At 39.2% G+C, this 12983-nt stretch overlaps 2 protein-coding genes across 4 annotated transcripts in view; one reads left to right on the forward strand and one right to left on the reverse strand.

The window, feature by feature from the left end:
• Positions 1-12983, forward strand: part of CDC40 (cell division cycle 40) — a 96728-nt gene that overhangs the window by 24516 nt on the left and 59229 nt on the right. The gene's annotated exons all lie outside the window — the stretch shown is intronic.
• The window catches only part of WASF1 (WASP family member 1), a 52513-nt gene that overhangs the window by 18665 nt on the left and 20865 nt on the right, over positions 1-12983 (reverse strand). For all 3 annotated transcript variants that reach the window (XM_081186702.1, XM_081186703.1, XM_081186701.1), the window contains one exon: positions 3779-3937. In XM_081186702.1, the coding sequence (XP_081042828.1) occupies positions 3779-3911 (133 nt within the window). In that variant the 5' untranslated portion in view covers positions 3912-3937. The remainder of the gene's footprint in view (positions 1-3778; positions 3938-12983) is intronic.

The following is a 12983-nucleotide window of genomic DNA, read 5'->3' on the forward strand; positions in this document are numbered from 1 at the left end:
TGTTTAAATATGTATTTGCAAATGAAATAAAATGGATTCAATGACTACATGATTCAGTTTTGAATCTGGAGTGTTGCCAGTCTTCTGCTGTATCAAAATTAATGCAATTAAGGTTGCCAGAGCAGAGTTCCCAAAATAAGAAAGTGGCACAGGTCTGTAATGGTCGCTTGCACAGCATTTTGTTATTTTTTTAAACACTGAATGCCAGACAACCTTAAATGCAACTATCTTGGCCAAGCATTCAGTGTTTTGATAAGGTCTCAATCATCAATGTTTTACAAACATTTTGATAGAAATCTTTTCTTTCTTTTTATTTAAAATGCACATATATGTAATTATAAACCTGAAAAAGATACAATAATATATTTCAAACTGTCACTTCTTGTTTATTTGCCTGAAGAATTTCACTGGGACTTACAGTTCTCTCCCAACAGGCTTTATATTTAAAGCCTGCTACATCCCATGGTTTCGTGCAATATAAAAGCTAATTCCTGTCACTGAATGGCTCATAGCTTACACAAAAAAATGTACTTCCTTATGAGTTCAAAAAATCCCTTGATCTTTCCCATCATTATTGAGATAATTGTGACTAGGCTTACCAGAGAGCTTGTCCTCTATAAAATCTCAAATCCTGCAATCCCATTTTATCCTCAAATGCTCGCCTTGTAGTATTTTAAGATACAAAACCATATAATGCATTGAAATATACCTGCACATATACTGAACTTCTCAACCGCTGAAACTTGACAGTCCACCAGAGGAACAAAGTTAATGTTTGAAGAAAATGCTCATGCTCCCATTCTGACAATCATTCAGGGGGATAGTTCATAACTGGCATGGTGGTAGTGTGTTAAACACTAGGCCTGCTGGTAATAAAACATCTATCATGTATGTCTTAATCATGGAAGAGGAGCCAACCTAGTGGCCATGGAAGAGGACATTCTCTGTGGCAGCCCTTAAAGCTGTGAAATTCTGTCTCCAGAGAAGTGTGCCTGGTGCCTTCATTGTACAGCTTTTGCTGTATGCTGAAGACACACCTCTTTATCCTGGCCTTTGACAGCTAAGATATATATTTAAGACACACCCTATTGAGATGTAAAATGCTTTAGTTGATTTTATTATTGAACTATTATATTGCTGTATGGCACCCATAGTGAAGGGGGAGCAATAAATCCTAGAAAAAATGGAAGTGCAATTGCTGTTAATACGTTTTCATGTGCTTGCTTTCGCTACTCAGAATGATATATAGATGGAACCACTAGTGGCTAAAAGCTAGATCTTATCCAGGCCACAGCTACAGTCTCAGTGGTATTTGGCAAAACTCTTAACTAGCAGAAGAATCTGGAATTTGATATTATCTCTGTACACCTGAAACTCCAGAGTGATCACCTAATTTAAGACATGATACTCAATGTGGTAATGCAGGGAACAGGGCAGCAGCTCACTGAATAATCCATGTAAGTAGTAGATTTCTTATGCATGTGCTGGTTATCATCTCTCCCAACTTGGAGAGAATTGAATTAAAGTGGTCACTTTAAAAACAAAACGAAACCATACACATACACAACTTTTAATTAGTGAGAAACACATTACAGAGCCTTCCCCTATTCTAATAGTCAAATACTCCAGCATAAAAACACCAGATAAGCATATTTGAAAAAAGAGATGTATACTCATTTTTTAATTTAAGTCATAATGAACTTCTGGGTCAAGGATCCTGAAGAAGCTGAAGACTTTAATTTATTAGAGAAGCTATGCACATGCTATAGCTCTGTGCTGCTCTCCTTAGGATGCATTTGGCTGACACAGGATGGAAAATGATAATGACAGTGGTTAAAATGTACTAGAAACAGTTGCAGTTCAGGCCAGTACTGCACACACCATAGTCCACCTGATAGCCTTTTGAAGTGGTTACAGCTCAGAGGGAAAAACAATACATTTCAGTAAGATCGCTGTAGGGTTCTAAAGTATTCCTTCATTTAAAATTAATATAGAAAAGGGGGAAAGCTTTATTGTTTCCTTTTTTCACTTCTGCTACATACATAAAGCAAAGTGTAGTTCAGGGCAATTAACCTACAGCTATGTTTTTAAAATTATTTTTATTTTGAGAATGAATAAACAAGTTTTTATGAGCATACTTTAGAACATAGGTCACAAGTGAAAATATGAAATCTGTGGTATGAAATCAGCTTCGATTTTCTACACGTAAGACTGTAATATTATTTCAGCTTTACCAAACTCTTGCTATCTGGTTAAATAGAGCCATAGTGTCTTTGTTTTTGCAAAAGATCAGTACAAAAACTGAAATATATAAACGATCAATCATTAAATGTGCTACTAGGAAAGGTCATACAGACTACTTCCAGTACCCCTAAGGTTTATGACAAAACACTTAAGACAGGGATGGAGAACCACTTTTGTCCAAATGGACTGGATAAAAAAAGTGGCCAACCCACATCTGTCAATCATCTGATGTCATATGACACCAGGTGGCTCTGATTCCATGTAAAAACAGTAGGCCAGGGCTGCTAAGAAACAACTGGGAGCAAACTCTTAAGGCATCTGATTGTCCTCTGCAGGTGTAACTTTAGTCATCCTGCACCTGATGTCATATGATATAAAGTCAGTGACAGTTGGGCATGGCCAACCAAAATGGCATGGCCCATGGACTGGAGGTTTCTACTGCCTACTTAATATAAGCATGATAGACTAGAACAGTACTCATGCAAACACATAAAACATTCCAAAATACTATTATCTATTTATACTGTTCATATTTACACAATCTGTGTTTTGCAAATATTTTGTAGTTTATGCTTATTTGTATATTGTTATTTTTCAATTATATTTTTGAGGACCCTTTTTGAGTTGAAAAGTGGTTCTGAATTTTACCATTAATAATATCCCATATCCACTCCCCTTCTTTAACATTAAATCAGTGGTTTGTTTCTTGTTTACTCTAATTTAAACATATGCAACCACCTGTTTTCCTGCTTTTCCTCTTTATTCAAGATGTCTTGGGAGCAGCCTCTACCATTAAGCTTTCCCCAGGGTGGAATATAAACCTTCTCTCCTTAAAATTGTGTGGAGCTACCAATCTTCTGCTTTAGGTTACCAGTCTCAAAAGTCAATTGTTCTTTTATTAAATCAGTCAAGTCCCTTTAACTTTGGTAAGGTTAACACTATTAGCCTACTGAGCAGGAGCCTTATTATATCTATCTTTTGCATGGCAACTGCACATGTTGGCTACTAATATTCACTAACAATTGTCATTGTGCTCCATAAGTAGTACAACTGCCCGAAATATGTACAGAACTAAAATCTAGTTTTTTAAAAAACCCAAAAACCAAATGAAGAGTGAAAATTACTGAAAGGCAGAAGGGCATAAAAGGGGCCTCTCCAACAGAGAAATGTTCATATACATGGCAGTTGTATTATCCCAATATTATCCTCAAAATAGCGGGTCAGACACATAGCAAGTTGGCAGAGTACAGAGAGAAATTTCTGCCTGAGTTCTATAGTCTTTATATAAACTTTGCAAAACTGCCAGTTCAGTTCTTTTAAGATCATTAAAGTCAACAATAAAACTACACATACATTTTGTTAAATGCACAATTGATGGGGACATATAACATTTTGGAATGATTCAAAAAAGATGGGATGAACATTATGAATTAATTGTTTTGAAGAGAATAATTTTATTTTGTTTAACCATAAAATGCAGCTGTATTACACATTAGCTCAAAATGCACTGTCCCTTAATATACTGGGTACTTACTTAGACTGCTTAGTTGTCTGATTATATTTGCCAAGGAAATATTTGTAACACATTCCAGTTCATTCTTGATGCCTCGTGGTAGTGCTGTATGACAAAGATACCTAGGGTCTATGTTTCTTTTTACCAGTGGCATCCTGAGATATCGATGACACAGCACACCTAGGAAAAGACAGGAGATAAATTACAACATGGTTTAATTACCAAGATCATTGCTCACTTATTGATAATGGGAAAATTAGACATTATATACATTCTTTACAGTAATGTAAAGTCAAGAGAACTACAAAATGGTTTTTCTTTCAACTGCTGTTCATTTTGAACTTCCCTTACTTGAGAATGCTACAAATGTAGTTGTTAATGCCACAAATACTTTTCTTAAGAAAAGTGAACAGTATGACCCTTGCATGTCCACTATGTACAATGGGGCTTACTTTCAGGTAACATAGGATTAACAATAAAGAATTAACAACTGGAGAAACTATTTGTAAATGGTTTTCTTTGCATAACATTTTAGTTACTATATAACTACAAAAGCAAGCGCAAAAATTAAATAATGATTTTCATCCAGAATTTGAATGAAATTCAAATCAAGAGTCTTCAAAACTAGGATGTTGTAAATATTCCATTGTCCTTGATCCCTCATCCTGCAACCAACACCAGGGGTGACCACTGAAAGTATGGGTACCTTTGGTAAAAGTACTTTCATACTACTGCTTATTCCACATCTAATGTGCTCCCACTGCTGCATTCACCATCAGCATCAGATGGGAGGGCGTTCCACAGCGCGGGCGCCACTACCGAGAAGGCCCTCTGCCTGGTTCCCTGTAACTTGACTTCTTGAAGTGAGGGAACCGCCAGAAGGCCCTCGGCGCTGGACTTCAGCATCCGGGCAGAACAATGGGGGTGGAGAAGCTCCTTCAGGTATACTGGGCCGACTTTAGCTACAATCCATACCAACCCTATGATTTCTTGACAAATATTTCTGTTTGATGTGCTTTATCCTCAAATCTGCTCCAATCCAATTAGAAAACTGGAGGCAGAGTAAGCAGTAATATGAACATACCCTAAGTTTTGGTATGTTAATTCTGCCTGGTGTCGGATCAGTTATATTCTGATGTAGTATTGACTGTATAGTTTTCCACACCAGAAGGGGGTGGAATGGTCTTGCGTACAACTGTTGACATGGCACAATGATCCAGAACACAACCCCCATGCAAATGTATAAAAATACTATTTTTAAATTCATTCAATTTAGTTTACATTCCACTTAATTTTTATCATTGTTTATCATTGTTTCTTTTAAAGAGATACTGTCACCGTATGTTCTGTCTCTTTAACATGTATACTTTTAGAGAAATTACATATATATTATTTTTTCTCATATTTGTGCGTATGAATCTAACTAAAACCTTCTTCCATTTTGGCTGCATTGTGGACTAGATGAAGTTTTGAAATTGACAGTAAGAGCAGCCCTGTCTAGAAGCATTACACTAGTCAATCTGTGAAGTTACCCAAGGCATGGATGATGGTGGCTAGGTCACTAAATAATGTGCTTTTTATTACATTAAAAACAAATAGATTTTTTTAGTGTTCTGTCTCAAGTTAGGGAAAGCAAGAATAGCCCTAAAAATATATTGTGCCCATTAAAAACTACATGTCTAGCCACATTTCTAGTATATTTTATTCATTGATTTAAAAATTGTTAACTCTCCTTTCAGAACACATTGCTCTCACTGTGTGGCTTACAAGACTCAGTACAATAGTAACAAATACACTTTCAAATTTCTGACAGTGTTGATGTTTTTGTATTCTTCAAAAACATACCTGTTCCACAATCCAGCTACAGCTAAGCACATTTAACTCCATTTATTTTAATGGGAAATTTAAGTAAATGCACAGCTATCTCCCACTGAAATCAGTGGGGACTTGTGCTTACTTTAGGGTGAGTTAAACCTATAAAAAACTGCATTGAAGTGCATCTATTAGTACACAGGCTGATTTTTGTTCCCATTATATGCACTCCCCAAAATAAAAATTAATGTAATTTAGTATAAAACTGCTTTTTTTTTTAGTCCTATTTTTTTCAAAATGATTTCACTTTGAGCTTATTCATTATCTCTCCACTGCTGCTACGTATAGCATACAGCCACAAAAGCTCTATGGCTGATCACAACAGCTCTTTGTATTCTTGACAGTCATAGATAACCGATCCCTTTTTAAAGCTAAAAAAGTGAATAGTTTAAACAAACTGTATCTTCTAAGGATATAATTACATCATTAATAAATTATAATTTTTAGAGTTCTGTGAAGGCTTTCCTTCTCAAAAATCTACTTTTTATGAACACTGCTTGTGTACAGTTGGAATCTCAAATCCATTTCACTACTTAAGGATAACTTGCTTTTCAAATTCAGACAACAGTTGAATAATCTGAGTTTAAATAAAATGCACACCAATTTATGTTACAGGTAGTCTAGAATATATTTCAAATTCAAAAAGTCCCCTATTTCCTATAAATAGCAAAATGCAGTCTAGTACTGTACATTTATTTTACACCTAAACTTTAACAGCTAAAACAGGGATGCACAAATTCACTCTGCTATTAAAAACAAAAAAACTGCAGTTCAACCTCTACTGTAATGTTAACTTCACAATTAGTCATCAGTGGCAGAATTCTAAATACACAGAAAGCACAGACGGGCTAGTCAATCATAGAACTGTGATTCCATTAATCCTACTGAACACTCCTCCTGTCATTCTGATGCTACAGAATGGACCGCCGGCCTGGAATTCAACACACTGTGTCTTCCCTTAATAGTGCTGCCTTTTCAAAGAGACACTCACCCTCGTGCTCACAATTCCCCCTCTTCTTCAGAAATGTGAAGGTTGGTTTTTTAAAAATGGAGCAGGATATATTTGGTGATGAACCATAACTCCTAAATTCTAGGCTAGGACATACAGACAACAAGAAGCGATGTTCGTGGCGGGGGTGATAAATGTGTGCAGCTCATTGTACTGACCATACTGAAGATCCAAGTTGGAAATTGGAAGCTAATGAAATAATAAATCATGTCAGACAAAATGAAATCTATTGTTCAAAGGTCTGTCACTAGGAACCTTCATATCATATATGACCTAATTTGCTGATTATTCAAAGAGTGATATATACTTAATTTAGATTCATTTGAAAAATTATTATAGAATTTAAAAAATTACTTTATTTAAGCTATTCTCTTATATAAAAAAACTGCCTAACATTCCTTAAGATCACAGGAAATCAGTTGCTCAGAAATTAGTACTATCCAGTGCTAAGTAATTTAAGTCCATTAATTCTAATGGGCCTACTCTGAGTATAACCAACACTGGATACTACCCAAGAAATTTTCAGCTTCCTAAATATATTTATCAAGTTTTATATTTTATAACTCCAATTAACAACTGCTTTTTTAAGTGATAAAAGTTAAAAATGTTTTAGATATAAGAAATTACTGAGTTGGAAAGGATCTCAAAGGTAATCTAGGTGAAGCCCCTGCTGATACAAGAAATCCATTACTACTACTACAGTGATCAACTTGTTATCACTCTCCAAGGGCTGATTTATGACTACTGTGTGATGAGGGGATCTAGAGTCTGAAAATGTGGAAGTACGTTTTAACTTATTTTAATTGTATTGTTTATTCATAGTTTTAGACTGTACATGCTTTGTGGTAGATTTACTTCCTTTAATTGTGTACAGAGCCATATATGTTAATGGTGCTATGTAAATAAATGTGAATACAGTAATGCTAAATTAATGAAAGAGGTACTGATTGGCAACAGAACATGGAACTGGAGCCAAACCAGGGGCAGTGCTCTTCCCAGCTGTTCTCAGAATATATCCTATACAGATATATTTTTGGCAGGGTTAAAATCTTCTACTGAAAATCAAAATGTGCCCTAGAGAGTCCATGGCTGGGTTGTGCAGAAGGGTCTGCAATTTTATTTAAAAGGTTAGCAATATGTAAACTAGCATTCTTTTATCAAATTAAAATTCTGAGCTCCATTGTTGAGAAATATTGCTATCCTACTTCAAGTTTGTACTCACAGTACACCTTTAGCTATACAAGTTATTATTAATTTTCAGAATGTGATGAGATGTTAAGTAAATTATATTTAAATCAGTTTTTTCAAACTAAATGAAGTAATTGCTCTTTTGAGAGTACCATTTTACAATAAAATTTCTTTGCAACCTAAGGTGTTGAAAAACTGCTACCACGTAGTCATATATAGCATCCCATTAGGTTGCAATGTGCTTGTTTTTGATTCAAAACACTAATATCATGTGACACTACTGCCATAGCAATAAGTCCCATATTTATCATTCTGACATTACAATGAATAGCACAGTCATTCAGTTGAAATTCTGACTATTGCAATAACACAAACACATGAATAAGTGTGGCTTCTATTCTGCAATGCAAATTCTGAATATGGAAGTAAAGACTTGCAACAAAATGCTGCAGTGTAACACCAGCCCCTAAGAGGTGTTTCCCCACAAAGACCTTGAACAGCAAAATAGTTGTCTGTTTCAGATGGTGGTCTCAGCTGGTTGAGGTTTGAGCTCAAGCAGGACGAGAGTGCTAAGCACAAATTTACAAGGGACAATCAAGCAAGTCCAAATTCAACTTCTAGTCAGACAATATCAAGCATGGCAAAGTTCAGGTTCAGATAAAACAAGAGTCAAGCAAAGCCGAAGTCAGGTTCTGATAAGGCAAAGTCCAAGCAAATCAGTAAATGTCTTGGATAGTTCTGTGCAAGGTTTGCTGAACAGCAAACCAAGATTTAGCATTAGATGAAGCTGCAAGACTACCTCCACCTCTAGTAAATGAAGTCTCATCAGTTAAAGAGACTTCATCAAGATCACTAGCTGTTGACTCAAAGAGTGCTGGTTCTGTTGGAGCTTCAGGCCTGGAATCCAAAGACTGCAAAATGGCTTCCTCAGGTTCGAGCTGTGCTGCAGGAAAAAAACATAGGGCCAGTTCTGAGGGGAAACCCCTTCTACACCTCTGAATCCCCAGCTTTGTCCACTGAAGACAAATGGGATCATAGGATCATGACAAATAAGTGCTTTGTAGAATGGTTTGACTCTTGCAGAGGATGAGGAGAGGAAAAGGAAAAAGCAACACCTTTACTGAAACCTTACTCTGCTGTTCTATACAGTCATACCTCGAGTTGAATGTGCTTTTGGTTGAGCACGTTTGAGTTGTGCTCCGCGGCAACCCGAAAGTAACAGAGTGTGTTACTTCCAGGTTTCGCCGCTCACGCATGCGCAGACGCTCAAAATGATGTCACACGCATGCGCGAAAGCATCAAAATGTGACCCGTGCACGCGCAGACGCACCGTCACGTCTTGTGTTCCATTCGGGATGCGAACGAGGCTCCGGAATGGATCCCGTTCGCATCCCGAGGTACCACTTTATATTGCTAAAGTTCTCAGGTTGGGGCTAGTTTCTAGGTCCAAATCTGATGAACATTTTACTCTCAGTGGTGAGAAATCTTTGGCCCGTGCCCACCAAACCAAACCATACCCATCTGCCCCACACCTGACATCTTACGTGGCACCAGGTGTGGTGCAGGTAAAGATGTACCGTATTTTTCGCTCTATAACACGCAGATTTTTGCTCCTAAAAAGGAAGGGGAAATGTCTGTGCGTGTTATGGAGCGAATGTGTGTCCCTGGAGCCGAAAAATGAGGCAAAAATCAAACCGCGCTTCAGGGAGAAGGGAGCTCCGTGAGACAGGAAGTGGCAGTTTTCCTGCATTCTGCCTCAGGGTCTTACTGCCCGCCCTCTCTGTTTCCTTGCTGTGTTTGCTCAAACGGAACAAAGAGCAGGGAAAGCCCCTCCCCTCCAGGCAAGTAGAGAGGAGAGCAGAGCGTCCAAACAAAGAGCAGGGAAAGCCCCTCCCCTCCAGGCAAGTAGAGAGGAGAGCAGAGCGTCGCTCTATCCTGTCCCTGCTCCGGAGGGAACAATGTTTGTGAAGGGAAGAGAGATTACAGGTTCGGCTTAAAATTCTGATTTGACTTCCTACTTTTTGTTTTTGGAGACACACAGCATTCAAATATGCTTTCTTCCATTTAAAAGGATGAAATCCTTAAACAGTGTTTTGCCTGTAAATTCATGCGATCTGGAAGATTACAGTGTCTGTACCTCTTAAGGGATGGCAAAGCTTAGGTTTCGCTGCTAAATAGTTCTTAATGCAGTTAAAATGCTTTCTTCTGTCATGCTGGTGGGAGGGAGAGAGAGAGAGAGAGCGCGCACGCTGGCTGGCTTGGGTGGGTGGGTGGGGGGAAACTTTTGCCTTCCTTTCCTCACGTTATAGCCCTCTCCTGCATTCTTAGCCTTCTGTGTTTTTCCTTCCCTCCCCACTTGAAATGTGGTTACAAAGCATGGATCCTCAGGATCTTTGCATTGGGTCACCCCAAATTCACCATCAGAGCACACAGCATGTCCATGGCTACAGCCTGCCCCCCCAAAATCACACACCCACTGTTGCCTGGGGCTGCAATGGTGCAAAAACGTGGTTACAAAGCATGGATCCACATGGATCCTCAGGATCTTTGCATTGGGTCAGCCAAAATTCACCATCAGAGCACATAGCATGTCCATGGCTACAGCCTGTCCCCCCCCCCAAAAAAAATCACGCACCCACTGTTGCCTGGGGCTGCAATGGTGCAAAAACGTGGTTACAAAGCATGGATCCACATGGATCCTCAGGATCTTTGCATTGGGTCAGCCAAAATTCACCATCAGAGCACATAGCATGTCCATGGCTACAGCCTGTCCCCCCCCCCAAAAAAAATCACGCACCCACTGTTGCCTGGGGCTGCAATGGTGCAAAAACGTGGTTACAAAGCATGGATCCACAGGGATTCTCAGGATTTTGGCATTGGGTCACCCCAAATTCACCATCAGATCACATGTCTGTGGCCACAGCATGAAGCACAAAAATGATACGTCCACTGTTTCATTCAGAATATTTTTCCCTTGTTTTCCTCCTCTAAAAACGATGTGCGTGTTATGGTCAGGTGCGTGTTATAGAGCGAAAAATACGGTAGTTACTGACTCACAAATGCATGCATAAGAAGGGTTAACCTAAGCCCTGAGGTCATGTTGCCAGTGAGTGTCCCATAGATGGCTCCCAGCAGCTTTTACCTCTGTGTTTCCCCCTCTTCTTGCTTCCTGAAACAAGCAAGGAACCATGCAGCTTTGGCTCCCACCACAGCTGATCCTGCAAGTGAACTGAATCTCTCCAAAAGGGAGATTTTAAAGTCTGCACCTTTGCTAGCCCAAAGACTGCATGATCCTTTTTGTAAGAAAACCAAGTTCTTCTCTTTTAATTTCTTCTCTCTTATTTATTAAATTTGCCAGTCGCTGTATCTTACTCAGACTTAAGCTGTTTGGAACCTTTTTCAACTTCATTTTACTGCCAGCAGATGGAGACTTGTTTGCTGTAATTTCTGGAAACTGTGGGTAGAACATTCACCTATTTGTAAAGCTAAGAGTCTGTAATGTATTCTAGCTGAAGTATTTTCATGAGGAACGTTTGTTTAAAGATGGATGTGGCCAGATGCTAATCTAACAAAGTTTTAATGTGCGTGAAGCAACCGCCACTGTGCTAACTCTGCTATGACCGAGTGAAGAATGTCTCTTCCAAACTTCTCTCACCAAAAGTTTTCAGCTCTACCCTAGCAAGGAAACTACAAGGACCACAGTAAACAAAACAAAAAAAAACTGGACTAAATCCCAACTTTGGAGAAGGAATAATCCCCTCACCCTCACCAATACAGTTCCACACAATACAAACCTAGCTAGAGGGAGTCAGTTTAGAATCATACATAGGCAGAGCTTTTAGATAAGGCTCTGTGGAGACTCAAATTTCAGCATTCAGCAGTTCAGTTTAAAACCAGGTAAAACCTATTTAGTTTTCTTTTTAAAAAAATGAATCCTCAACAGAGCATCAATGACTAGTTACTCACTGTCCACATACCTCTTGGTCGACATCCATTGTCCACACCTCACTTCCTAAATCCCCCCACCCTTTCAAATTCCTAATCCCTGGAAGCTGAGTCCAACCACATTACAGTGGTGCCTTGCAAGACGAAAAGAATCCGTTCTGTGATTCTCTTCGTCTAGCGTTTTTTTCGTCTTGCGAAGCAAGCCCATTGACGGATTAGCGGATTAGCGCTATTAGCGGCTTATCTGCTGATCAGATCAGCTGATAAGCGGTTTAGCAGCTTAGAAAAGGGGGGGAGGGGGAAAAACCAGCAGGAACTCGCAAGACATTGTCGTCTTGCGAAGCAAGCCCATAGGAGATTCGTTTTGCGAAGCACCTCCAAAACGGAAAACTCTTTCGTCTAGCGAGTTTTCCGTCTTGCGAGGCATTCGTCTTGCGGGGCACCACTGTATATCATTGGCTTCAGCAGCAGCTAAGGGTAGCTAGCCAAGCGACTAAGCCAGCTCCATAAACTAGAGGGAGCTCCAGCTGATACAGTGTCTTGGCCCCAGAAACAAAGGATCAAGCTAACAGAAAAGTTAAGCAGCTGAGTAAGGCAAAAGGGTGAGGAGGCCTCTGCCCCTCCACTGTTTGATCTAAGAAATGCCAAGTTCTCAAATAAAGTAACACAATAAATTACAAAAACTGATATGAAGGTAGAAAATCACCAGAAGGGTGAGGAATTTCCAATGTATTGCACAGTTTGTCACATGTATAAACTATCTACCTGCTGGACAGAAGTCATGGGTGTGTCCTCATTCCACTGAGCTTCTAGCTCTTAGGGAACAGGTTTTTCGCCTTGAGGCCAAGGTGGGCATACAGCTTTTTCATTGACCCAGAAGCAATAGCACCAGTTCTTAAACTCTTCCTCCTTCAAAGTAGCCAATTGGAACCAGACAGATTTACAAGACAGTATAGTTATTTGGAATCTAGTAGGATTGCTGGTCCATTACTGATAAGGTTTATTCCCTCCCCCCTTCCCAGTTGTTAATTATGTCTGCTGCTACTGCTTAGGAATGTTTCTGGAACCAGCCCTGCTGCCAGAGGCAATTTTAGGCTAGTGTAACTGGTTCGGCTGCACTGGACACTGGTGCCACAGGGGACGTGTCAACAGTGATGTAGAACGGAGCAAGAGGGGTAGGTGAGGGTGATGCTGAATTTTAGCATTCCAGAA

This window comes from Podarcis bocagei (genome assembly GCF_964188305.1).
Source record: "Podarcis bocagei genome assembly, chromosome: 3".
Classification (NCBI taxonomy): Eukaryota; Metazoa; Chordata; class Lepidosauria; order Squamata; family Lacertidae; genus Podarcis; species Podarcis bocagei.